Source organism: Canis aureus, chromosome 11 (assembly GCF_053574225.1).
Source record: "Canis aureus isolate CA01 chromosome 11, VMU_Caureus_v.1.0, whole genome shotgun sequence".
NCBI classification, from domain to species: domain Eukaryota; kingdom Metazoa; phylum Chordata; class Mammalia; order Carnivora; family Canidae; genus Canis; species Canis aureus.
In genome coordinates, this window is record NC_135621.1 from 26,446,432 (window position 1) to 26,471,835 (window position 25,404).

General features: G+C 55.3%; 2 protein-coding genes across 4 annotated transcripts in view; one reads left to right on the forward strand and one right to left on the reverse strand.

The window, feature by feature from the left end:
- Positions 1–6,940: 6,940 nt before the first annotated feature.
- Positions 6,941–21,017, forward strand: POLR3H (RNA polymerase III subunit H). Of its 2 annotated transcripts, XM_077914354.1 has the most exons (7): positions 6,941–7,156; positions 7,256–7,384; positions 10,584–10,680; positions 16,743–16,829; positions 17,236–17,299; positions 18,620–18,821; positions 19,672–21,017. In XM_077914354.1, the coding sequence occupies exons 2-7, from the start codon at positions 7,274–7,276 to the stop codon at positions 19,723–19,725; spliced, it is 615 nt and encodes a 204-aa protein (XP_077770480.1). In that variant the 5' UTR covers positions 6,941–7,156; positions 7,256–7,273; the 3' UTR covers positions 19,726–21,017. The 2 variants fall into 2 exon arrangements, with proteins under 2 accessions (XP_077770480.1, XP_077770481.1); XM_077914355.1 differs by lacking the exons at positions 6,941–7,156; positions 7,256–7,384; positions 10,584–10,680 and adding an exon at positions 15,607–15,769.
- ACO2 (aconitase 2) overlaps positions 20,882–25,404 on the reverse strand; it is a 56,099-nt gene continuing 51,576 nt past the window's right edge. For both annotated transcript variants that reach the window (XM_077914353.1, XM_077914351.1), the window contains exons 13-18: positions 24,328–24,450; positions 23,923–24,078; positions 22,911–23,102; positions 22,396–22,528; positions 21,767–21,888; positions 20,882–21,413 (exon numbers count right to left, since the gene is read on the reverse strand). In XM_077914353.1, coding sequence (XP_077770479.1) covers positions 21,276–21,413; positions 21,767–21,888; positions 22,396–22,528; positions 22,911–23,102; positions 23,923–24,078; positions 24,328–24,450 — 864 coding nt within the window. In that variant the 3' untranslated portion in view covers positions 20,882–21,275. The remainder of the gene's footprint in view (positions 21,414–21,766; positions 21,889–22,395; positions 22,529–22,910; positions 23,103–23,922; positions 24,079–24,327; positions 24,451–25,404) is intronic.

The following is a 25,404-nucleotide window of genomic DNA, read 5'->3' on the forward strand; positions in this document are numbered from 1 at the left end:
GCCTTCCTCACCTCAGAGATGCTGAAGAGGTGGGAAGGAGCAGAGTAGCCCCTGAGTCCCGCCGATGCCACCTGAATCATGATTCCCACCCTGTTGCCGACTGTCAGGCCACTAATGGGGGCCGGGCCTGGGCCTACCTGGCCTTGAATCCATACCATGCTTTAGGATACATACATCCTTAAGACGTCAGTGCCTCTGGACAGATTTGGAAGCTCGGGCACAGAGAGGCTAAGACACTTGCCGAGCGTCACTCAGAAGGTAATGGAGCTGGGATTAAAACTCAGGACTTCCGGCTTTATTCCACTCTCAGTCTTTCTGCTACACCACACTCCCTTTGAAATGTCTTTTCAGGGTGCCTGGGTGGCTCAGTAGTTGAGCATCTGCCTTTGGCTCAGAGCGTGATCCCAGGGTCCTGGGATCCCTCCCTCAGGGAGCCTGCTTCTCCCTCTGCCTATGTCTCTGCCTCTCTCTCTCTCTCTCTGTGTGTGTGTCTCATGAATAAATAAATAAAATCTTTTTTTAAAAAAAGGAAAGAAATGTCTTTTCAGTTCCCTGGATGCCCATCTCCTTGTCCATGGGACTTCCCTCCAGCCTGTTCCAGTGATTTCGCCCTATGGATCCAACTGGTGCTTCCATCCTCTCTTCCTCTTCCTGGCCTCTCTTCCTTTCTTCCTCTCTTCTGTCCCCCAGTCATCTTCTCCAGTCTGGCTACTCCCCTTCGGCCAGAGAAGATCCTTTTCTGCAGCTTTGACCACATCATTTGTTCATTCCTTCAAACACTTGACAGATATTTATTGACTCCTTACCATGTGCCAGATGGTCCAGGCTGGAACACAGCCATGAACAAGACAGATGCACACCTTGAGTTTATAAAGCTCATGTCTTATCTCAGAAGAGACACAGTACCAAGTATGCAAACAAATAAATGTATAACCACAAGTTATGGAGATGACAAGCAAGCAGGGTGGGATGGAGACTAGCAGGGCTGAGTCCACCTGCTGAGGACTGAGAGGCCACTTTGAGAAGGCGCCCTTGTAAGCTGATCCCAATGGGTGAGAAGGAGCCAGTCTTGTAAAAAGCAGGGGAAGAACATTTCCCAAAGATGGAACAGCATGGGTGAACTCCCAGAGGCAGGAAAGGAAGCTGCATGTTCAAAAGGTCAGTGATGTGGCTGGATGAGGAAGTAAGAGGAGGACAGGTGTCACGTTGTGTAGGGTATGGGGGGCCTGGCAAGAGGCCTGCTCCTCATCTGAAATGAGACAGGAAGGCATGCATGCTCCTGCCTCCAAACAGTCTCCCTGGCAGCCTCACAGCCTCGTTCAGGGTAAAGATCAAAGCAGGCAGGAGACTGAAGAAGACAGAGGAGTCCCCTGGCCCTGGCCCCAGGGCTGGAAACTACCCTCTGGCCTGTGGGTGAGGGTTTCCTTGTACTATAGCTGCTTAAATCCCCTCAAGTCATTAGGAACCACTCTCTGTCATGGGGTAAGGGGTCCCTGCTCCCAGCTGCCCCTCAGCACCTCCCCCTGAGACCCTGGGCTGGAGCAGCCATGCTGACCTCCCCTCAACCCAGGGCTGGGATGGGCTGTGAGTCAGGCCTCCCTCACACACCCATTCCTGAAAACTCTGAGCCTTCTCAACATTTAGGATCATCTCTGTCCATACTTTCTGTGTGAGGTGGCCTTGACTGCCCTAGCTAGAGTAGCAGTGCTAGTCACTCACTGTCACATTATTCATGTGACCTTTCTCCATAGCAATGCCTGGCATGATCTTCCACATTTGTTCCCTGTTTCCCACTGAGGCCCCTCTCTAGAGCACAAGCCCCCAGAGTGGGGCTTCATGCACAGTGGCCCCCAACCAATACCTGTGACTTTCTGGACTTTACTTTTGGCTCAAGCCAGAACAGAAGGCAAGTTATCGAGAGGCTCTGTTTCAGGTCTCTTCCAGAATTACTATTCCCAGTGGCCTCCATGGAAGGACTTTTCTTTTTTAAGAGTTTATTTTTAAGTAATCTCTGCACCCAACATGGGACTCGAACTCACAACCCCAAGATCAAGAGTTGCATCAGGATGCGTTCACAGGTGCAGAGGCAAGCATAATCTCCAGGTTGGGGCCTGAGCAGCCCGAGACCAGAGGAAGTCATTCTCTAAGATGGGAAGATGGTGGCAGGAGCAGGTTGACAGGCGACTCACCACCAGGAGTTCCGCTCTGGCCCAGATTAAACTTGAGTTGCTGGACGGAGCCTCAGAGCAGGCAGGAGGACACAGGAATCTGGGGAGATGGCCACAAGGCAGCCTTGGTGGCAGGATGCTGGTCACAGCCCGAGGCCACATGAGATCACCAGGAAGCATAGGGATGGCACAAAGTGGGCCTGGGACCCGCCAACATCTAGAGATGGGAGGAAGGCCCTGGAGGGGTGGGGAGGGTGGGGGCCCCTGGGAGCCAGGTAGAAGGGGTGAGGAAAGGATGCAGAAGAGCCAGCTGCTGCTGAGCACTGAGCATGAGTGCTGCATTTGGCAATGCGGAGGTCGTCGGTGACCTGCAGAAAGCGTGGGTTGTGTGGCGGAGCCAGAACCTCAATGCAACAGGTGGAAGAGAGGACAAGAAGAGGGCACTTGGAGACCGCAAGCGCCCATAGCACCTTCAAGTTTTGACGGTAAAGGGAGCAGAAATTGGGGCACTCGCTGGAGGGCTGAGAGAGGGGGGTGTTTTTAAGATGTAAAAAATCTTAATTGATTTTTATAATTTAAATTTAAATTTTGAATAGGTAATATATTCTCATGATCCTAATTATCAAAGATTCCAGAGGGCGTTTGGTACAAATCTCCCTCCTTTCCCTCTCCCACGCCCTCAGCCATTCAGTGCCTCACTCTGCAGTCCATCCATGTCATCAGATGCTTGTCAACCCTTCTAGAGCATGCACGCATGTACATGCACACACACACACACACACAATATTATTTTCCCCCTTTTCCCACAAGTGGTAACATCCCATACACACTGTGCTGTGCCTTGCATTTTTATACTTAATGTATCCTGAATATCATTCCATATCAATACACAAAGAACATTCTCATCCTTTTTTTTTATGGCTTCACATTATTCTGTTCTATGATACACCATATATATTTTTTATCCAGTCGCCCATAATGGGCAATCATCAGAGATCTGTTCTATTATTATCTCTATTTACAGAGAGATAGCTGAGGCGCTGAGAGGTTCATGGGCTTCTCTGCGGTGGCTGTGGCGTGGGAACTCCCTGCCCTTAACCACTCACTGGACTCTCCTCCTCCTCCTGGATTAGCTTCCAACCCTGTTCCTCCCTCACTCCTACACTTAGCAATTATTTTGCTATCCTTTTGTTCATTCAAATAATACATATTTACAAGCCCTGACCTTGTGCCAGACACAGGGCTAGGCACAGAGGATGTGGAGGGACCATGACAGAGGAGTCCTTCGCCGTCGGTCGAGAAGCTTACAAACTGTCTTTGTGTGTTTTTGTAAGCTACCTCAAATCTTCCATGGAACAACGCAGAGAATTAATAAAGAAGCCCGGTCCCTGTTTTTCCTAATGAGGAAACCAAACGTGCCAACAAATCACTGTTGCAATCGTGTGAGCTGAATACCATACAAGAAGCCTGGGAACTCAAAGCACTAGCTCTGCAATGGCTGGCCCCATCCCCTCAGTCTGGCCTTCCTCCAATTTCCCATCTGAATGAAAGGCCCACCACCCAGCCAGCCACCCAGGCCACCACCCAGCCTGAAGCAAGCCCTCCTGCCCTGGCTCCTCCTACTTCCGGCCCTAGGTCACCCACCCTATCGCTGAGACCACCCCCCAGGGACCTCTGGACTCTGCCCAACTTCGCTGTCCATGGCTACCAGTCTTACTCAGGCCATCTCTTAGAGGAGCCACCCAAGAACTTCCTCCCTGGTCCTCTTGTTTCCACCCCAGCCCTTTCCCACCCACTGCCCATCCTGCGAATGTGTCACTGGGTCATTTCCCTGTTCTAACCATCTAAGGCTTCCCTTTGCTGTCTTTGGGCTAACATCTTGGCACAACCCAGTGGTTAGGATCATGGGCTCTGGAGCCTGAATCCCAGCTCTGCAACTCATTACCTGTGTGACCTTGAACGACCTACTTAACCTCTCTCTGCTTTAGATGAGGCAAAAGGAAAGGATGAGATAAATGAGAATGAGATAAATCAGATAATGATAATGATAGTCCCTACTATAGAGCTGTTGTGAGGATTGAAAGTTAATGAATATTATATTGAGAAGGTCCTTGTGATCCAGACCCTGTTGAGGTCCCCAAACTCACCGGTTCTTATCTCCCTATAAATCAGCTGAAGTACTTTTTTAATTCCCTGAGACAATCAAATTCCATCTCTCTCTCCCTCTTCCCTGCAACCCTTCTGAGCTGAAGCTGGACCCAGGGCCCAGTTCTTCTTCCCCACTGGATCTCCAAAGCTGGACACACAGTATGTTGAGTGAATGAAAGAGATAGGTAATGTGTTTGGGTTCTGAGGGATGAGTAGGAGTTTTCCTGGTAAAGAAGCGTTTGAGGCAAGACTAAAAGAACTTGCTCCGTCCCAGTGTTTGGAGAACAGAAGAGAGGTAAGACTGGAGAGAAGGGCTGAGTTCAATCCAGACCTTTCTGTTGGGCAGAGGATATTCATGAAGGGAAGGTTCTTGTGAGAGTGTGGAAGTCACAGGAGACACTGAGGCCAGGAGCTGGGGTGTGTGGCTAAACTCCAGGGGAGCAATGGGATGGCCTGAATCAGGGTAGCAGCAGTGGGAATGCAAGGAAGAGGGAGGTTTGAGAGATTGAGGACTTAATATCATCTCCTAAATACTTTTCCTGAATACCTCCTAGAAATGATATTAGGGCATCATGGGAATAAAGAGCTGAAGTAGCATTTCCCCCTGTCTTCAAGTAGCTCAAATCCTAGGAGAGGCAGACAGACCTAAAAATAAAAATATGGATGCAGAGAAGGCCAAATTAAGTATCACTGCAGCCAGCCTTACATAGATATCTCTACACGTGTAAAATCTGCAAAGTGAAGCACCATACATTTCTGAATGCCTCTCAAGGCTTTTTTTAAGTTCTCAAATTTTTATTTGGTTTAAATACACTACAGTACATTTCCACAGCCCACCAACTTTTAGAGGCACTGTAGAGGCTTAGAGGAGCACGCTGCTACTACATAGCAGCCCTGTGACCTTGGACAAGCTACTAAATTGTCTTAGCCCAAGTCCATGTTACTTATCATATGAAGATGAGTGAGGAATGGCAAGGGGAGAGAACAAAATGGGGCTGTGAGTAGGGGTATGGGTGGTGTGGGTAGAGGCAAGATCCTTCAGGGCCTTGTGAGCTACCATAAAGGTTTTGGACTTATTTATTATTATTATTTTTTAAAGACTTATTTATTTATTTATTCATGATAGACAGAGAGAGAGAGAGAGAGGCAGAGACACAGGCAGAGGGAGAAGCAGGCTCCATGCAGGGAGCCCGATGCGGGACTCGATCCCGGGATTCCAGGACCGGGCCCTGGGCCAAAGGCAGGCATCAAACTGCTGAGCCGCCCAGGGATCCCTGGACTTATTTATTATTAAGATATTTATTTATTGGGGCGCCTGAGTGACTCAGTGGTTGAGTGTTTGCCTTCAGCTCAGGTCGTGATCCCCAGGTCCTGGAATGGAGTCCTGCATTGGGCCCCCTGCATGGAGCCTGCTCCTCCCTCTGTCTGTGTCTCTGCCTCTCTGTGTATCTCTCATGAATAAATAAATAAAATCTTAAAAAAAAAAGATATTTATTTGTTATTAGAGAGAGCACACGAGCAGGGGGGAGGGGTGGGGGAGAAGGAGAGGGAGAAGCCGACTTCACACTGCTCATGTTGAGCAGGGAGCCCAACACAAAGCTCTTTCCCAGGACCCTGAGATCATAACCTGAGCTGAAGTCAGATGCTTAACTGACTGAGCCACCCAGGAGCCTCAATTTATTTAAGTAATTTCTACGCCCAAGGTGTGGCTCGAATCCACAACCTGGAGATCATCCCACACTCCATGGACTGAGCCAGCCAGGTGCTTCAAAGTATCAGACTTTATTATTAATTTAGTGGGAAGGTACTGGGGTTGTTTTTTGGTCCAATTCATGATCACTTTTCTTTTCTTTCTTTTTTTTAAGATTATGTATTTATATATTCATGAGAAACACAGAGAGAAATAGAGGCAGAGACACAGGCAGAAGGAGAAGCAGGCTCCGTACAGGCAGGGAGCCCCATGTGGGACTCGATCCCCAGAGCCCAGGATCACGCCCTCGGCCGGCCCAAGGCAGGCGCTAAACCGCCGAGCCACCACTGAGCCACCCAGGGATCCCCAATGATCATTTTTCAATTGAGATGTAATCTGCCTACTTAAGTGCAACGATCTTAACTGTCAAGTTTGATGCGTTGGTTTGTTTTTTTTTTTTTTTAAGATTTTATTTTTAAGTAACCTCTATGCCCAATGTAGGGCTTGAACTCACAACCCTGTTAACAAGAGCTGCATGCCCTACTGACTGCCAGGCCCCCACCTGTGTAACCCACCCCCCTAGAAGAAGATAGGAAACATTCCTATCACCCCAGAAAGGTCCCGCCTGCTCCTTTCCAGATAAATCTCCCGCTTCCAGGGTCCTGAAGGGGTCTAAGCAAACTGTGCCGGCTTTTGAGAGGATCCCTCTGGCCGGGCGCAGCGCACCGCCCCGCCCGGGACGGAGAGGAAGAGCGACAGCCCCGCCGGGCAGGTGAGGTCGGGATCGCGCCCACGTTGCCTAGCAACCAGGAAGCGCGGTCGAAGGGCGGCCGGCTCCGCTGGGGCCCACGGGGAGGCCCCGCCCTACGTCGCGCCGCGTCGCGTTGGGGGGCGGGCAGAGGCTTCTTATTGGTCTGTTCTCCGGAAGCGACGGGATTCGGAATCTCGCCCGAAGTCGGCTGCGCGTGGGAGCGCGGTGCCTGGCGGCGCGTGGCGCGTGGCGGGACCGGGTCGTGCGGCGGGTGCTCGCGCTCTCTCGCTGGAGCGAGGGCGTCTCCTGCTGAGCCTCAGTTTCCTCAGTTTGCAGAGGCTGCGCACGCCCCGCACGGGGTACCCGGCGCCGCACCGCGCAGCCCCTCCGCCGGCCTGGGTGTGTGCGTGGGGGGCGCTCAGTGGTGGGGACGCGCCCGAGGGGGTTCGGGAACGCCCACCGCCCCACACGGCGCGTGACTGAGCCTCCCGCCCCCAGGGCCCCGGCGCAGGCGCGATGTTCGTCCTGGTGGAGATGGTGGACACCGTGCGGATCCCCCCGTGGCAGTTTGAGAGGAAGCTCAACGACTCCATTGCCGAGGAGCTGAACAAAAAGTTGGCCAACAAGGTACCGGGGGCCCACGGGGTCGCTGACAGGCCCTGGCACGGGAGGCCCAGCGCTGCCCTCCTGCCCGCTGCAGGCCTCCCCGGTCACGCCAAACCCTGGCCTTGGACAAGTAGCTTAACTTCTCCGAGCTCAGTTACTTCACCTGCACGTGGGATGTTGGAGTCAAAACAGAAACTGGGGAAATGGGATCCCTGGGTGGCGCAGCGGTTTAGCGCCTGCCTTTGGCCCAGGGCATGATCCTGGAGACCCAGGATCAAATCCCATGTCGGGCTCCCGGTGCATGGAGCCTGCTTCTCCCTCTGCCTGTGTCTCTGCCTCTCTCTCTCCCTGTGTGACTATCATAAATAAATAAAAAAATTAAAAAAAAAAAAAAAAAAGGAAACTGGGGAAATGCCAGATTGCACCCTGTTGGATTACCCGCTCTGGGCCTCAGCTTCCATTTGTAAAATGGAAATAATGATGGCTGTCACACACTGTGTCTGTGAAGATGGACAGTGGTTTAGAGTTAACCATCATTAAGGGGCCCCTGGGTGGCTCCGTCCCTGAAGGATCGGCCTTCAGCTCCTGATCGCAGGGTCTTGGGATTGAGCCCCACATTCAGCTCCCTGCTCAGTGAGGTGTCTGCTTCTCCCTCTCCTCCCTGCTCATGCTCTCTTGCGCTGTCTCTGTCTCGCAAATAAATAGAGTTAACCATCAGGAGATTTATTCTTTTTTTTTTTTTTAAGATTTTGTTTATTAATTCATGAGAGACACAGAGGCAGAGGGAGAAGCAGGCTCCATGCAAGGAGCGCACGCGTACTCTCTCTCTGTTAAATATATCCTTTTTTTTAAGATTTTATTTATTGATTCATGATAGACACAGAAAGAGGCAGAGACACAGGCAGAGGGAGGAGAAGCAGGCTCTATGCAAGGAACCCGATGTGGGACTCGATCCCAGGAATCTGGGATCATGCCCTGAGCCAAAGGCAGACGCTCAACCACTGAGCCACTCAGGTGTCCCAATAAATATATATTTTTTTTTAAATGAAGATTTTGGGATGCCTGACTAAACTGCTCAGCAATTTAGCGCCTGCCTTCGGCCCAGGGCGTGATCCTGGAGTCCTGGGATCCAGTCCCACATCGGGCTCCCTGCAGGGAGCTTGCTTCCCCCTCTGCCTGTGTCTCTGCCTCTTTCTCTCTCTCTCTCTTTCTGTGTCTCATGAATAAATAAATAAAATCTTTTAAAAAAATGAAGATTTTATTTATTTGAAAGAGAAAAAGAGAGAGAAAGCACAAGCACGGTGGGGGGCAGAGGGGGAGGGAGAAGCACTCTGCTGAGCAGGGAGCCTGACTTGGGACTCAATCCTAGGACCCTGGGATCATGACCTGAGCCCAAAGCAGATGCTTCACCAACAGAGCTACCCAGGTACCCTGGGGATTCATTTTTGAGAGTGGGAAAGGGCTGTGCAGAGAGAAGAGTTGGGCAGGCAAAGGAAACTGCATGTGTAAAGGCCCTGCGGCAGGAGGGAATATTTCATCCATCATAACCTGGAGGAGGACTGGTGTGGCCTGGAGAGGAAGAGAGGAGAGTAAGCTGGAAAGGTGGCAGGAGCCAAACCACATGGGGCCTGCAGGATGTCATGGCAGTATTGATTTTCATCTGTAGAATAGCAGGAGGTGATAGGCTGAGAAGGAGCAAGAGGAAGGTTGGCTGGCTTTAGACAGGAGGCCAGTCCCTTCTGTAGATAGAGGCTGAGATCATGGAAGGGAGTTGTTTGCAGCTGTTGGTGGAGAGAACTCATGAAGTCCTTAGTGATTGGCTTCCAGTTACGTTGTGAGGTAGAAGGTAGAGGGGGTCAGTGGAGGGATGAAGTGTGAGCATAGTGGTGACAGAAGGTGTGAAAAGTCCAAGAAGGTAAAAAAAAAAAAAAAAAAAAAACTGTTTAAAAAAAAGGGGATCCCTGGGTGGCTCAGCGGTTTAGCGCCTGCCTTTGGCCCAGGGTGCGATCCTGGAGTCCCGGGATCGAGTCCCACATCGGGCTCCTGGCATGGAGCCTGCTTCTCCCTCCTCCTGTGTTTCTGCCTCTCTCTCTCTGTGTCTATCATAAATAAATAAATTAAAAAAAAAAAAAAAAGGCTGTTAAAAGTCCAAGAAGGGAATGTAGCCCTTTGGGGTACGGGTCCTTCAGGGACCTGTTCAGACGAGTCTTTTATATTAGAATCATTTGAGAGGAAGCTGCACAGAAGAGGTCTGTGGTCTGGCCAAGGGCACAGATCTTTTTTTTTTTTTTTTTTAAGATTTTATTTATTTAATTATGAGAGACACACAAAGAGAGGCGGAGACACAGGCAGAGGGAGAAGCAGGCTCCATGCAGGTACCCAATGCGGGACACGATCCCATCCAGGCCTCCCAAGGGCACAGATCTTGTGCAAGGCAGCCAGGCTCTGTGGCTCATTGTGGTGAGGTCCGGCCCGGACTTGGAGTTCTCTGAGCTTCTTGCTAATCCTTGAACAGTCCTGCAGGGTGTGTATTGGGAGGTGATGACACTGGTGGCAGGTAAGCAGGCTGGTGATTTGGGGCATGGTGGGCATGGGGTATGAGATGCCCTGTGTCTAGTCTCAGAGCCTCGGGCACGTGTCCCTCTGCCACCCTCAGTCCCTGTGGCCACGGCTGTGTGCCTGATACTTTGTGAGCAGGTGGGGTTTAGCCCGGACTCTGACATTCACTGAGCCATGAGCTCCAGCAAGAGCCGGAGACTTTGGGGAGTGTAGGTTTAGGGTTTCCCTGCCAGTGATCCTTACTGGTAATAATAGTGATCTGTGTTGACTGACTGTTACTACTTCCAGCATGTGAGTCAGATGCTGGCATGGGTGTCACATCCATTACCTCTTGTTATTTAACACACCTGCAGCCTGGTTGGTCCAGTTTTGCAGATGGGGGAAACTGAGGCTCAGAGAAGTGACCTTGGAGGTCACATAGTGGGTGGTGGAACTGGCGCTGTAACCTGGATCTGTCTTGTCACAAAGGCCCTCCTCCTTCCAGAGTGCCGCATCCTTTGGAGGCTCCTTACCCTTGGATACCTCAGACGGTGCCCCAACTCGTTTCTAGCAGCCCCGAGTGGTGAGGGTCTCGGGAGAGAATGCTGGGGAGCTGGGCCTCTGTGTCCTCTGTGTGTGCGCGCATTTGTACGTATATATGTACGTACGTCGATGCCCATAGGTCGTGTACAGCGTGGGGCTCTGCATCTGTCTGTTCGACATCACCAGGCTGGAGGACGCCTATGTGTTCCCAGGGGATGGCGCATCGCACACCAAAGGTAGGTGCCTTTTCCTCCTTGGGATTTTTGGTTGTGGGACTCCTGGTCTAGGGATTGGGAGACCCGAGGCCTAGTCCTGACTGCCAGCAATGGACTGTGTGACAGTGAACAGAATCTTCCCGTCTGGGCCTCAGTTTCCTTGTCTATAAGAAATGGTGGACAAGGTGATTCTTTTTCTTTTCTTTTCTTTTCTTTTCTTTTCTTTCTTTCTTTCTTTCTTTCTTTCTTTCTTTCTTTCTTTCTTTCTTTTCTTTTCTTTCTTTCTTTCTTTCTTTCTTTTCTTTCTTTTCTTTCTTTTCTTTCTTTTCTTTCTTTTCTTTCTTTCTTTCTTTCTTTTCTTTTTTTAAGATTTTATTTGGGATCCCTGAGTGGCGCAGCGGTTTGGCGCTTGCCTTTGGCCCAGGGCCCGATCCTGGGGACCCGGGATCGAATCCCACATCGGGCTCCCGGTGCATGGAGCCTGCTTCTCCCTCTGCCTGTGTCTCTGCCTCTCTCCCTCTCTCTGTGTGACTGTCATAAATAAATAAAAATTTATTTAAAAAAAAAAAGATTTTATTTATTTATTCATGAGAGACAGAGAGAGAGAGAGAGAGAGAGGCAGAGACACAGGCAGAGGGAGAAGCAGGCTCCATGCAGGGAGCCCGATGTGGGACTCGATCCTGGGACCCCAGGATCACGCCCTGGGCCGAAGGCAGGCGTCAAATCGCTGAGCCAGCTGGGCTGCCTTTTCTTTTTTTTTTTTTCTTTTTTTTTAAATTTTTATTTATTATTTATGATAGTCACACGGAGAGAGAGAGAGAGAGGCAGAGACACAGGCAGAGGGAGAAGCAGGCTCCATGCACTGGGAGCCTGACGTGGGATTCGATCCCGGGTCTCCAGGATCGTGCCCTGGGCCAAAGGCAGGCGCCAAACCGCTGCGCCACCCAGGGATCCCTTCTTTTTCTTTTTTAAGGATTTATTGGTTTATTTGAGAGAGCGAGAGACTGATCTCATGACCCTGAGATCAAGACTTGAGCTGGGCTAAGAGTCCATCACTTAACTGACTGAGCCTCCCAGAGGCCCTGCACAAGACCATTCTTGAGGCCTCTCTGGCTCTGAGATTGTGGCTCCGAGTCTGTGCCCCCTGTGGTCTCGCTTATTACCGAGCTCTGCTCTTCCTGGTCCTCAGGCTGCTCAGTTCTGGTTGGGGGGGTGGCCAGACAGGTGTCGGGTGGCACTGGCATGGTCAGTGTTGGGTTAAAAGTGGGGAGCAGGGGCACCTGGCTTGCTCATTTGGTACAGCATGTGACTCTTGATCTTAGGGTTGTGAGTTCAAGACCCACATTGGGTGTAGGGATTACTTAAAAATAAAATCTTAAAAAAAATAAAATAAAAATGTGGAGAGCAGAGGGGAGTGGATCTGTCTTGGGGAGGAGGCAGGTTGGAGGGAGGGGACTTTAAGGGGCCCTGGGACATAATGAGTACGTGTAGCCCCTGGATTCCAGTCCCAGCTATGCCGATTACGTGCTGTGAGACTAACCACTCCGTGCCTGTTTCCTTGCTGTGAGATGTAGTTAACAGTAGATTTTATATCACAGGACATTGTGAGAATAATAATATGTGCAAAGGTCTTTGGACGGGACCTTGGCACATGGGGCTCCGTGACTCATTGATTTGAACTATTTCTCCTGATTCTGGGATCTGCTAAATGAGTTCTTCCGGGCTGGCCTGTCCAGGGCTGGATGGGGTAGGGTGGCCTCCTGTGTCTGGTGGTTGGCAGACTGGTTGGTTGGGGGTGGGCACGAGGGTGGCTCATCTCTGCTGCACATGGTCTCATCTTTCCTTCCCGGAGATCAAGGCACCATGGTGCAGCTGAGCCCCTGTAGGAGCAGCTTTTCAAGCCTCTGCCTAAATCCCATTGGCCAGAGCAGGACTCCTGGCTGAGGCTGGCGGTGAGGGAAGGAAAAATAGATTCCACCTCTCGATAGGAGGCGCTGCAGTCACAGCAAAGAGGTGTGCTCCTGGAAGGGAAGGTTGGTTACCAGACCTGGACGTGTAGGGAGGGCGTTACCTTGGCTAGAGTTCTCAGGGAGGGAGTGGGGACCCTTCCCTCTCCTCCCAGGACCCAGCCACATCAGAAGCAGAGGGAAAGGGGGCCCCTGAGGTGGTTCGGGGCTAACCAGAGTGTAGGCCTGCAGCTGGCCATCAGCTTGGCGCTCAGGCCTGTGAATCCCAGCGTCTGGAGGTGAGCCCGCACGCATTAGAACGAGGAGCTGGGTGCTGCTCGCATGAGGAAGTGTGAGGAGCCCTGTCTCGGTCAGCCTCTGGGCACAGAGATGTGGAGCATTCCAGAACGCGCCATGAGGCTGCCTGGTGTCTGTGTCCAGGAATCCAGACACTCGAGTCCACAGAGACATCGCCAAGCTCTGCAGGCAGCCCTAGGAAACAGGCTGGATTGGTACGCGCTGGGAACATTTAGCAGAAAAATAAAATGGTGACGTGAAAATAAGACCACAGGGCCTCAAAAAAAAAAAACAAAAAACAAAAAACCACAGGGCCTCTTTACAGAGAAGAACGCACTCCAGCCAAGCCCAGTCTGCCTTTAGGTGGTGTTCTGGAGACGAGTGGTAAGAGGTGCCAGAACTTCAAGGAAAACTGGAAAAGTTAAAATTGAAGTTCTGTTCTTTCATTTGGTTGTTTCTGCCACTTGGTGTAAGATTTTCACTGTCCCCCAACCCTAGTTCACCCTGGGCCCCCTGTGTCCTTGGGAACGGGTGTGAGGATTAGGGCAGGTCACACGGTCCTGGATTTAATTCTGCTTCCCCCCCGTCCCGTGTGGACCTTGAGCAGGTAACTTGCCTCTCTCGGTCTCGGGTTCCTTATCTGTAAAATGGGGTCACCATGTGCAGCTGTGAAGCCTGGCCTGGGCCACAGAGCACCGCATGGGGTGGTGGTATGTTGTGGGGATCATAGCATGTGTCACGGGATCACCACGTGTCAAGGCTGACCCTCCTCCCCTGCCCATTCCGGCCGCCACCCCGTCCACTGCCTCACCCAGGGCTGTGGCCAGGGTGTGCGGAGCAGGGCCTCTCCATACCTGCCTCCACTTTTGGCTTGAGGACTCTTCTTTTGCTTATTGCCTTGTACTTCCAACCCCCCTCCCCCACCACCGCTGGGGCCAGATTGCATCACTTGTCTCAGCAAGTGTCTCCACAAAGTGCGCCTTTGTGACTTGTAATACCGAGCTCCGTTCAGCCTCATCTCTTGTCACTGTAACAGGTGCCAGTGCCATGTGCCCCATGCTCCCGAGGCTGGCCAGACCTGGCCTCCCCCAGGGGAGCCCCTCTTGACTGGCCCTGCCACCCCTGCCCTGCTCTGAGCTGGGACTGGTGTCGTGCCCGCCATTTGCTTTGTTCCATTGTTTTTTCCCCTAAGTTGTGCTACGATACGTATAATATAAAATTTACCATTTTAACTATTTTTAGTGCACAGCTCCGTGGCATCGTGTATAGTCATCGTTGTGGAATCACCACCAACCTTTCAATCCTTCCAGACTCACACTCTGTCCCTCTTACACATTCCGCCTTCATTCCACCCCTCTCCGGGGCTCTGGAGTCCACTATTGTACTTTTTTTTTTTTTAGATTTTATTTTATTTAATTTATTTTTTTATTTTTTAAAGACTTTATTTACGTATTCATGAAAGACACAGAGAGAGAAAGGCTGAGGTGTAGGCAGAGGAAGAAGCAGTCTCCAGGCAGGGAGCCTGATGTGGGACTCGATCCTGAGACTGCAGGATCATGCCCTGAGCCAGGGGCAGGTGCTCAACCGCTGAGCCACCCAGGCGTCCCAGATTTTATTTATTTATTCATGAGAGTCACACACAGAGAGGCAGAGACACAGGTAGAGGGGGAAGCAGGCTCTCTGTGAGGGGCCCAATGCAGGACTCGATCCCGGGATCTTGGGATCACAGCCTGAGCCGAAGGCAGATACTCAACCACTGAGCCACCAGGCACCCTCACTGTTGTACTTTCTGTGTCTGTGAATTTTTCTCTGGGTTACTGCACGTAAGGGGGGACAGTGTCTGCCCTTAGCACAAACTCACCACGTCCCCAGGCAGACCTGCTTCTCCTGGGACAAGGTCTTCCTCTTACTGACCCTGCAGACCCACCCGTTCTGGCTTTCCAGGCTTCCCATCTGCCCATGAAACACCCTGGAACTTTAGGTGGGACTCTTGGGAGATGGCTCCAAATACAGCACTGCCCCGGCTGGCCCTCCCGCTGGGCTGTGGCCTCCTTTTTGTTTTTAATTGAGATCTAATCTACATGCCACAAAATTCACCCTTGTAAAGCTTACGATTCAGTAGCTCTTAGGATATTCATAGAGCTGTGCAACCATCACCATGATCTAATTCCAGAACATTTTCCCCACCTCAAAAAGAAACCACGCACCTATCAGTCACTTCTCATTCTCCCTCCTCCAGCCGCGGACAACCACTGATCTACCCTCTGTGTCTGGATTCGCCTAATCTGGACATTTTGGATAAATGGAATCACATAGTATGCGGTCTTCTGTAACTGGTTTATTTCACGTAGCATAGCATCCTTGAGGTTCATCCGTGTCATTCAGTGTGTCTGTACTCCCTTTTTAAGACCGAGTAATATTCCATTATATGGATAGACTGCGTGATGTTCATCTGCTCACCTGTTGGTGGGTGCTTGGATTGGCCACCATGTGCCTTCGGCTGTGGCTGTTCCAGACTCGAGCTCCCTGGGCACGAGACCACCTGCCATTCTACCCCCATAAGCCCAGTGCCCAAACCGGCCCTGGCACACACTTGGTGGGAGGCTCTGTGGGGATTTGCTAAGCTGAGCCGAACGTTGGGTCACATGGGGGACAGGGTTTTTCCATCCTGTGGACTTGTGACCGCTGGCTGCCCTCATCTGCTCTCTGCAAGGTCAGCATGACGCGCTCGTCACAGGGAGGGAGGGGGTACCACCTGCCTCCTCTGCTTTCCTCAGGCATCCTGCCTGGTGGGGCTGCGCAGCAGCAGCCTGGAAGGAGCCGGGGCCGCCGGGCCCTACTGGCCCTGGGCAGCGTCGGCGGAGTAGGTTAGTGGCTGCAGCCCGTGTTCGGGATGGAAGCTGCCAGAGGAAGGCACATTCCACCCTGTGGCCGTTTGCTGGTCCCAAAAGTCTCGGGGTCTTCCCATGGCAGAACAGGGTGGAAGGGCGTGTGGCTGAGCGGCCTGCGCAGCTGTCCAAACCGCTTCCCCATCGTCACAGCGGGGAAGCCTTGACCACTGGTGTGGGTGGGTTGCGATGGGCACTGCGTGACCAGCAGGAAGTAGCCTCGTGTGGTTGCTAGCTCTGGCAGTGTTGGGGTCCATGTTGCTCACCCCTTTGGGGCTCGAAGGGGCAGGAGTGATGAGGTAACGGCTCCCGCCGGGCCTGTGGATCAGGCTGTGATGTGGGCACAGACCTCACCTGATACTTTCCTGGGGGTGTGGTGACCGCGACCACCTAGGGCAGGGCTTGAGAACCCACAGAGGAATTTTTGTTGGGTGCTTGCCTCTGCCTCCCCGTGGCCCCCCTGAATCTCAGGGCACTTTTAGCATCCTGTTCCAGGTCAGAGCTATGCCTGGGGCAAACTCCCATCAGAGGGAGACGGAGAACTTGTTTCCAAACCTGGCTCCCTTTGCCAGTTGCTTCTGCCCATTTTAGAATTTAAGGGAGTAAGTCTAGAGGAAGAGTGGGAGTGGACTATGGAGTCATCTGCGGCCCAGAGTCTGGGTTCAGGAGTGACTTGTCTGCTGGGTTTGGGGGCCAGCCCTTGGGTCCAGGGCCGCTGCTGCTGGCCTGTTATGGGGGCTGTGCTGTGGCCTTGCGGGGGACGAGGTGTGGGTCCCCCTAGTTCAGCTGGCGGGTCTGGACCCACAGGGGTACGGGGTGTGGAGTGCCCAGCAGACTCCGGGGTAGCTGCAGGGCGTCCAGGTCAGTGGGCCAGCCAGTGGAGTCGGCCCTGGGAAGCCTGGGCCATTGCTCATGTGCCTGCTCGTCACTGACGCTCTTCCTTCACTTCCAGTCCATTTTCGCTACGTGGTGTTCCATCCGTTCCTGGATGAGATTCTGATCGGCAGGATCAAAGGCTGCAGCCCGGAGGGAGTGCACGGTAAAGGCCTGGGAGCACTCGGGGCAAGGGGCCCGGCCTAGGCCTCCCTTCAGCTTCTGTGCTGGGCCACATGGTTGGGGGGGGTGGGGAGGGTCAGATTCAGACGCTGTGCTGTCAGGGAAGCTCGTGTGTGGAGGATACGCAGCCCCCTCGTGCTCACGTAACAATGCAGGGCCTTGGCCAGCAGGGGGGCTTCCCTGTGAGACCTTGCTCAAGACAGAGGGCCTCGGGCCCAGGTGCTCACCAGACCCTATTTTGCATGGTGTCCAGCATAAGTTTTGGTGGCTAAATGGCGTAGGTAGAGGCGCAGGGATCTGAGGTATGTGTGTGTGGGGGGGGAGGGGGTTCCCATTTCCATGGCGACAACTGCCATGTCCCATGCTGTCACTTTCTTCATTTGTTCCAGTCTCTCTAGGGTTCTTCGACGACATTCTCATCCCCCCTGAGTCTCTGCAGCAGCCAGCCAAGTTGTATCCTCCCAAGGTTAAAGTGGGGCACAGGGGAGCTCAGGTCTTTCCAAAGGACAGTCTCTGCTCCTTCGGGTGACCCTGGCTCCTGTGGGCCGGTACTGCTGATCTCCGTGCCCACTGCCCAGCCCACACTTGTGCCCTGGAAGTGCTGACCTGCCCGTGCTTCCCATGCTGACCGTGGTGGTGTCCACGTGCCTGGGCGTGTAGGTGGTGCTCTGTTCACTTTGCTTAGGTTGTCCTCTCAGGGATCACTCCAGAATCCTCGCCCTGGAGAGGTTTGCCCTGTGGGGCTCGCCTCCCTACTTCCCTGCTGTGCAAACAGTACCGTTGGCTGGCGTTTGAGGGCTTGACTGTGCCTGATGCTGGGCTGGGCTGTTTCCCTCCGCTGGGTTCCCCCTTTGCCCCACGCCGGCCCTTGCCCTGTTGCACTGGGGCTGTTTCTGGGGTCCTCGCTGAGACTGCTCACCAGAACGGACCCTGTCTTGTCAGGACTGTGCCCACAGTGCCCAGCAGGGGACCTGGCACGCGGGGCCGCCACTAGAGGGCGCGCTGGCTGCTCTGCGTGGGCTGAGCGGGGGGCCTGGGGCTTTGCAGGGGTTTGCAGGGCGCTGCCCTCACCAGCTCTCGAGGCCACCGCGGCTGGGCCGGTGTGTGGCTGGGCCCGTGTGCATGTACGGCGGACCAGGGGCGGGGTCTGTGCGGGACTCCGGGCTCGTCAGAAAACCTGGCCCTGCCTGGCTGGACCTCCCGCTGGCTGCGGGCCCTCGGGCCGATGACCTTCCATTTGCCATGTCTGTCCTTCTGAAACCCGGGAAGGTCCTTGTGCTGGTTGTTGTCACAGGGCAGGGCTGGAAAGGACTGTGGGGTCGCACTGTGAGAGAACACGGGGTGGCTTTGGCTAGCACTGCAGGGCCGGCTGCGGCCAGTGGAAAGCACTTCTCATGTGTGTGGCCATGTCCCCTCCTCGCCACAGCCCCGCGAGGCCAGGCTAGGCAGCCAGGCCTTGCTACCGCCCCGTTCTGCACGCAGCACCCTGAAGCACAGACGGCGGGCCTGGCCCCGTCCCCGCTTGTGGAGCAGAGGCCCGAACGTGGCAGTTGGCCCGAGTCCGACCCGCAGGAAAAGGGCCCTGGGCAGCAAGAGGCGAGACTCGCTCTGCGCCTGAGCCGCCTTCCTGCTCTGGTGGCAGCCCACACCTTGCCCGGCCTTGCTTCTCCTTGACACCCCAGCCAAGGAGCTCTCCCCCTAGAATTGGGTTTCCCTGGGGTTTCCTGTGGGCTCCTCGCCCCCGTTGTTACCTTGACCCCGCGCCGCGCCCAGTGACGAGGCGGAGCAGGTGTGGGTGTGGGAGTACGAGACGGAGGAAGGAGCGCACGACTTGTACATGGACACGGGTGAGGAGATCCGCTTCCGGGTGGTGGATGAGAGCTTTGTGGACACGTCCCCCACGGGGCCCAGCTCGGCCGAAGCCACGTCTTCCAGTGAGGAGCTGCCAAAGAAGGAGGCTCCGTACACGCTTGTGGTGAGCTGTGTGGACGCCGCGTGGCGGGGAACCGGGTGGCGGGAGCCACTTCCTAGGGTGTTGGCTTGGGGTTCCCCGCCTGGAACCCCTGTCCCTGTGGGTGTGTCTTAGGCGGTCACTCTCCCGGGGGAGCCTGTCCCCTTGGCCATGGCCTGAGGCTCGTGGGGGCGGGTAAGCTGCCACAGCGCTGGGGGGATAGCAGTGTCTGACCTGCCTGCGGTCGGGACAGAGCCCACGCCAGGTGACAAGGCGCTGAGGGAGAGAGCAAGGCAGGGGCTGGGGAGGGGGTTCAGGGGCCGGTGACCCTCCATGGCGGCTGCTCCCGAACCCGAGCCCCCGTGGGCATGGGGTGGCCGCAGAGCTGCGACCAGCCTGGTGTCTACCCTCACGAAGTCAGACAGTGGCGTGTGACAAAGTAGGATGCATCTCCAGGGCCTGCTAGTAGGGTTTGCGGGTATAACGTGCCGCAGGTTGTCAAAAATCTGGGTGGCCGAGGGCATCTCCTCTGCGTTTGGAGGCTGGGGCTCGGGGTTGCTGGGCCTTTCTGGAGCCTTTCTTGGAGCATGCCCAGGACTGGCCTGCCGGTGCCCGTGTCTGGGCAGGCCTGGGGCTGCGGAAGGATACCTGACCTTGCTGGGGCCGGAGAGGGGAGTCCGGGCTGTGTTCCCATGTGGCCAGCTGGGTGCTGCATGGCTCCTGGATCTCCCCAGGTCCTTGTGGCTGGCATGAGCTTGCCTCGCTACTTCCTTGGCCCATGCAGGGCACCCAGGAGGGTGGCCCCCCTGCCTCCTGAGTCTCCTGAGGCCCGAAGGTAGACGCAACGTGCCTGTTTTTTCTCTACCCCCGGCAGGGATCCATCAGTGAGCCAGGCCTGGGCCTTCTGTCCTGGTGGACCAGCAGCTAGCACGGGGGCTCAACGGCGGACCTTGCCTGGTCCTGCAGACCCCAGCCCAGCCCCTGGGGAGGTGGTGCCGCTGGCCGTGAAGACACCAGCTCTGCAGTGTGTGTGCCTTGCATCCTGGCCCTGCTCCTGCTCAAGCTTCCCCCAAGGCCCCACTGTCCCTGTGGACCTCTGCCAGAGACATTTAATAAATCAAGGCCACATCAGTCAGGGAGGAACCAGTGATGTAAGGTCCCCAAGCTGCCACAGCTGAGACAGCGTGTCCTTTCCCCAGGCCACTTCTGGAGATGACCTCCCCTCTGGCGGGATGTGGGGGTTGACATTGTCGGTCTCAGGCTGGGCTCTGGGCTAAGTTTGGTGGCCTCCCTAAAATAAGAGCGAGAGGCCAGCCTGGGGTAGCTATAGCTCCTGTCACTTCCCCTCCCCCACGGGTGTTTGGAAGGTGGGGGCCTGGACTCAGCCCAGCCAGCGCCATCAAGCCACGTGGAGGCTGTCAGCTTAGCTGGCGTAAGGTCAGGACTGGTGACCAGCCGTACAGCTGTCACTTTCAGACCTTGGCCACACCAGGAACACTCAGGGTCTGCTGGTGACGCCAGGTCCCCAGCGAGGGCAAACACCGCATTGTTTATTCAGCAGAATGGCTTTCCAGATTCCTCCTGCCGCTTCACTCCTGCAGAACCCGCGGGCAGGCTTGCTCTCTAGCGCCCACCGGATGCCGGATTTCTATCAGGCAAATCGTGTGCCCTCCATGGAGTGCGCTCCTTCCTTGGCCTCCTCAGCTTGCATGGGCACCGGGGTGCGGACGTCACTCCAGGAGCAGCTGGAAGTGCCCCCTGCCACCTGGTGCCGTGGGCCAGGGGACCGTGCACAGCCTGGACCGGCTGTGGCCTTGGGTCTGTGCCCCGCTCGGGTGTCTGGGGGGCTGACCCTGTGCCCAGGGCAGGGCAGGATCCAATTCATCTTGGACCCTACCTCCTGGAACGTGAGGGAAGCTGTGCAGATGTTGGGGGGAGGGGAGGCTGCCCTGTGGGCAGGCCACTGTGTCACTTGCCCTTCACTGCAGTGGCAGGTCCAGCGGGAGTGTCTGCTGACTGCTACAAAAACCCACCCTGAGCCCTGGAGTCGGTACCGTGTACGGACACCACCACTCTCACACGGGGACAGTCACTGAGTTTGGATTCTTATTTTTTCATAAGAGTAAAGTTTCTTTAAAATCCTTGAGCCACCAGTGAAATGAGGCGGGAGAAAAATTTTAAATGGAGTCTTCTCATCAAAAATAAATACAGTTGAACGGAGTTGCTCAAGATCTGAAACAGACTAAAATTGGGAAGGCAGGGGAGCCGGAACATTCTTTTAAGAATACCCCCCCCCCCCCCCAACCATGGGTCAGTCGGCCGGCTGAGGGAAGGGAGGCCAGGAGGTCTGACCCCACTGTCTCGAGCAGGAAACCATGGCTGGATCGGGGCAGATCCAGTTCTGATGACGCGTGGGCTGTACTGGGGACCCCGCTGCAGGGTCCGAGGGGCAGGCGGGCAGGGGAGCTGGGCTGGATCTCACTGCTGCTGCAGTTCCTTCATCCTGTTGAGAGCACTGCCGGCGCGGAACCACTCAATCTGGGTCTCGTTGAAGGTGTGGTTCAGGAGGATGGTCTCTTGGGTCCCATTGGGGTGCTTGATGATGCACTTCAGGGGCTGTAGGGGGGAGGTGGAGTGGCTCTTAGGAACGTGGCCCTGGCGTCTGCCTTAAGGTCAGGAAGGTGGGGTGCTCCAAGGTGAGCCTCAGGGGCCAGCAGGCCGACCAAGATCAAGGGCAGGTGTGGGCTCGGGTGGCATTAACTCCCAGGGCCCAGAGGATCCTGCTAGGCGTGGGCTGTTGGCTTTCGAGAGCCAAGCCTGTACTAACGAGTGGGGCTTGGAGAATTTAAGGGCCCTTCCAGCTGGAACAAAGGTTCATGGAAGGAGGAGGATGCAGGGCCAGAAGTGGGTGTAAGGGAAAGAAGCAAAGTGGCTGTCCTCGGCCCACCCTCCTTTCCCACCCCCCTGACCTTGCCGGGAGCAAAGTCTTTCAGGCCCTGGATGGTCAACTTGTCCACGGGATGAATCTTATTGTAGTCGGCTGGGTCAGCAAAGGTGAGGGGCAGCAAGCCCTGCTTCTTCAAGTTGGTTTCTGGAAGGCAGAGGGCACACGGAGTCCACAGAGGGCAGGGCCAGTCCCTCCCTTCTCCACGCAGGAACCTCACCAGCCTAGAGCGCTTCCTTTTCTAAGCCCAGGTAGGGCTCTAGGAGAGGCACCCTGGCCCTGCACCTGGAGACAACTGAGCAGAGCCGTCAGGACCGGGTTGGCTACACTCCCGATGACGGGGTGCCTTTGGCCTAGAGCCCTCTGCAGGCCTGCCGGTTTGGGTCTCTGTGGACCCAATGGCTTTCTGGACATTCATGATCAGAAAAATCCTCTGACCACGTGCCCTGGATTTCAACTGCTTGGGTATGCAAGTTAGGAAGCCAGTTCCCATCTTGGGAAGCTGTGGGCCTCGGACCCAATGCTACTCAGGAGTGGCAGAGACTGGTGGAAAGCAGGCGTGGGGCTCCAGGCCGGAGTCCGTCACCAGCAGGCTGGGTGCCTGGGCTGCCGGTGAGGGGAAGCGGAGGTGGTGGGACCTGGGCTCCACCTTACCGTGGATCCTGGCAAAGCTCTTGGTGATGATGGCCCGGCCCCCGAGGTGGCGCGGCTCCAGCGCAGCATGCTCCCGGCTCGAGCCCTCACCATAGTTCTCATCTCCGATCACCACCCACCGGATGCCGTGTTTCTGTCAGGCAAGTGGGGAGGGTATGAGGGAGAGGACACAGGGCCCCTGCCTGCCTTCCCTGGGGCTTCCGGGGCATCACAGGTCACCTGCTGCCCCAGGGCTGGTGAAATCAGAGGTGATCAGATTCAGTCCCTGTCTGCAAGGGGCGTGGGGAGGTGCGGTCTACCCGCCCCAGTGCTCAGGACAAAGGCAGGCTCTGGAGGAAGGCCCAGTAGGGGAGCAGAGTGCAGGGCAGGGGTAGATGGTGAGGGGGACACAGGACTGCCCCCCCCACTCCCGTGGCACCAGGGCATCCTCCAACTGCAGAGCTATTGGTGTAGGCTCCTGGGTAGGAAGCACCCCTTCCCTGCACCTGCACCCCGGCCCCACCGATGGGACCCACCTTATAGTAGCGGGCAGTGTCAGGGACAGGACCAAACTCCTGGGTGACAGCATTGCGCACGGAGTTGGCCTTGCCATTTTCGATGTTGATGGCACCGATGAGCAGGTTATTGGAGATGTTGTCCAGATGCCCACGGAACTTGAGCCAGGGGCCGGCGGCTGAGATGTGGTCAGTGGTACACTTCCCTTTGACCTTGGGTGGTGAGGCGAGAGGACGGGGGTCAGGGAATGGCGTGGGGGAGATGACGGGAGAAGCCCTCTAGAGGCTCTGGACACAGTCGCAGCCCTGGTGCAGCCACAATGACCACAAGGCTCGGGCAGGATTGTCCCCCCGCCCCTCAAGAGGCCCTGGGCTGCTCAGTGAGGAGTTGTCCAGGACGGGTCGCTCCCAGGCAGCAGAGGCTGCACGGGCAGGACTGCGGCCCACCCCTGCAGACCGAGGCCCCCAGGCAGTGATGCCGAGGCTGGAAGGCCTGCTAGAGACCTCGTGCTGGACACAAGCCCAAGGATGTGTCCCGGTCCTGACTGGTGACCGGGTTTATCCTATGGGCTTAGTGCTGCCTTGTCACCACCAGGAGACTCTGTAAACAGCATAACTTCATGTCTGACATGGGTCTCAGACCCCTGGCCACACCACAAAGGCTGTGTCTGCCTGGCTCCCAAACACAGGCCAGACCAACTGGTGCCCTACTGTGGGAACAGAGGACCCAGGGGCTTCTGGAGCCTGTGTGGCCAAGCCAGAGGCATGGAGACCTGCCGTGCTGGGTCACGCGTGCCCTGCCTGCCCTGCTTGTGCTGCGTCCTCTGCCCGTGGCCGCTGGAGGTGGCCCTGAGCAGCTGCAGCCGCTGGCTGAGAGCCCCGGACACAGCTGGCCAGATCCAGCTCAGACTGGCACAGGGCGGAGGAGGAGGGGACGCTGGGCCGGGGACGCCCGGGCGCCTCCGGCCCTTCCTGCTGAGGGCAGGGCCCAGAGGCTGGGGCTGTCACCACTGCCCCGTCCCCCGTCACTGACCTTGATGAGGATTTGCAGGTCCTCCAGGTCTTTGCCATCCCACTTGTCAAAAGGCTCCAGGAGCTGCAGGCGTTGGCTGGTGGGGCTCACGTCTACTCGCTGCCCGCTGCTGTCCTTGGGAGGGTGCTGGTAGGTATCCTGCCCGGGGTCAAACTCCTGCAGGAGGAGATGGGGACACGCTGGGTGCCGAGCCCGCAGCCCCCACACAGACAGGCTCTTGTAGGAGGAGGACCACACACATCGCCCCACCCCCACCCAGCTGCCCCATTCTCACCACAGGTGCTGTCCTGCCTGCCCAGGAGGGACAGGAGAGTCTTAGCCACAGGGCAACCCGCGGGGCCCGAGACACCCAGGCCGAGGCAGGCCCACAGCGGCCAACGGCACAGGGTGGCAGCGCCTGCTTACCACTCGGGGAAGCTCATCTGCATCCGGAGCCTCCAGCTTGAATTTCTTGCCATCCTTGCCTGTCAGGAAGTCAGTCTCTGGGTTGAACTTGAGGGTGCCTGCGATGGCCAGGGCTGTGACAATCTGGAACGGAGGCGGCCCGCTGCTGGTCAGCACCAGACACCACTCCCACCCCCGACCCTAGCGGGAGCCCAAAGCTGCAAGGAGGTCTCTGGGGGTGCAGGCCACTGGGCTGGACCTCAGTGCCCTCCTCAGGGCAGTCTCCTCCCCTCACGGGCATGTGCTGGGGCCCCGGCACACAAACGCTGCTGTGACAAAAATGTTCCTAAAACGGGCAGCTGAAGACGTGGAAGGTGCCACCTCTTCACTCATCTTTAGCGAACCAAGGAATTTCTGGAGCACTTGCTTAAAGTCAGGAACAGGGCGTCTGGCTAGCTTAGCAGTAGAGTGTGTAACTACCTTGGGGTTGTCAGTTCGAGCCCTGCATTTGTGTAGAGATTACTTTAAAATGTTTTAAAGAAAGAATAAAAAGACTGCCCTGTGCTGACAATGGTCTAAGCGCCGGAGCACGTAGCTCGGTCATTGTTCCTAAGAGGCTGCCTTCCTGGCCTAGACCATGCAAAGCACTTCCTCTACTTGCTCTGTAGTCTTTTTTTTTTTTTTTTTAAACTTTATTTTTTAATTTTTTTTTAAAATTTATTTATGATAGTCACAGAGAGAGAGAGAGAGAGAGAGGCAGAGACACAGGCAGAGGGAGAAGCAGGCTCCATGCACCGGGAGCCTGATGTGGGATTCGATCCCAGGTCTCCAGGATCGCGCCCTGGGCCAAAGGCAGGCGCCAAACCGCTGCGCCACCCAGGGATCCCTGTAGTCCTTTTTTAAAAAAAAAAAAGTTTTTTTAGGTTTATTTATTTGAGGGAGAGAGCAAAATGAGTGCATGCAGAGGAAGAAACAGACTCCTCACTTAGCAGGGAGCCTGACGCGAGGCCTGATCCCAGGACCCCAAGATCATGACCCAGGCTGAAGACAGATGCTGTGGAGCTCCCCTCATGTAATCCTGCCAGGATCCGGGGGCAC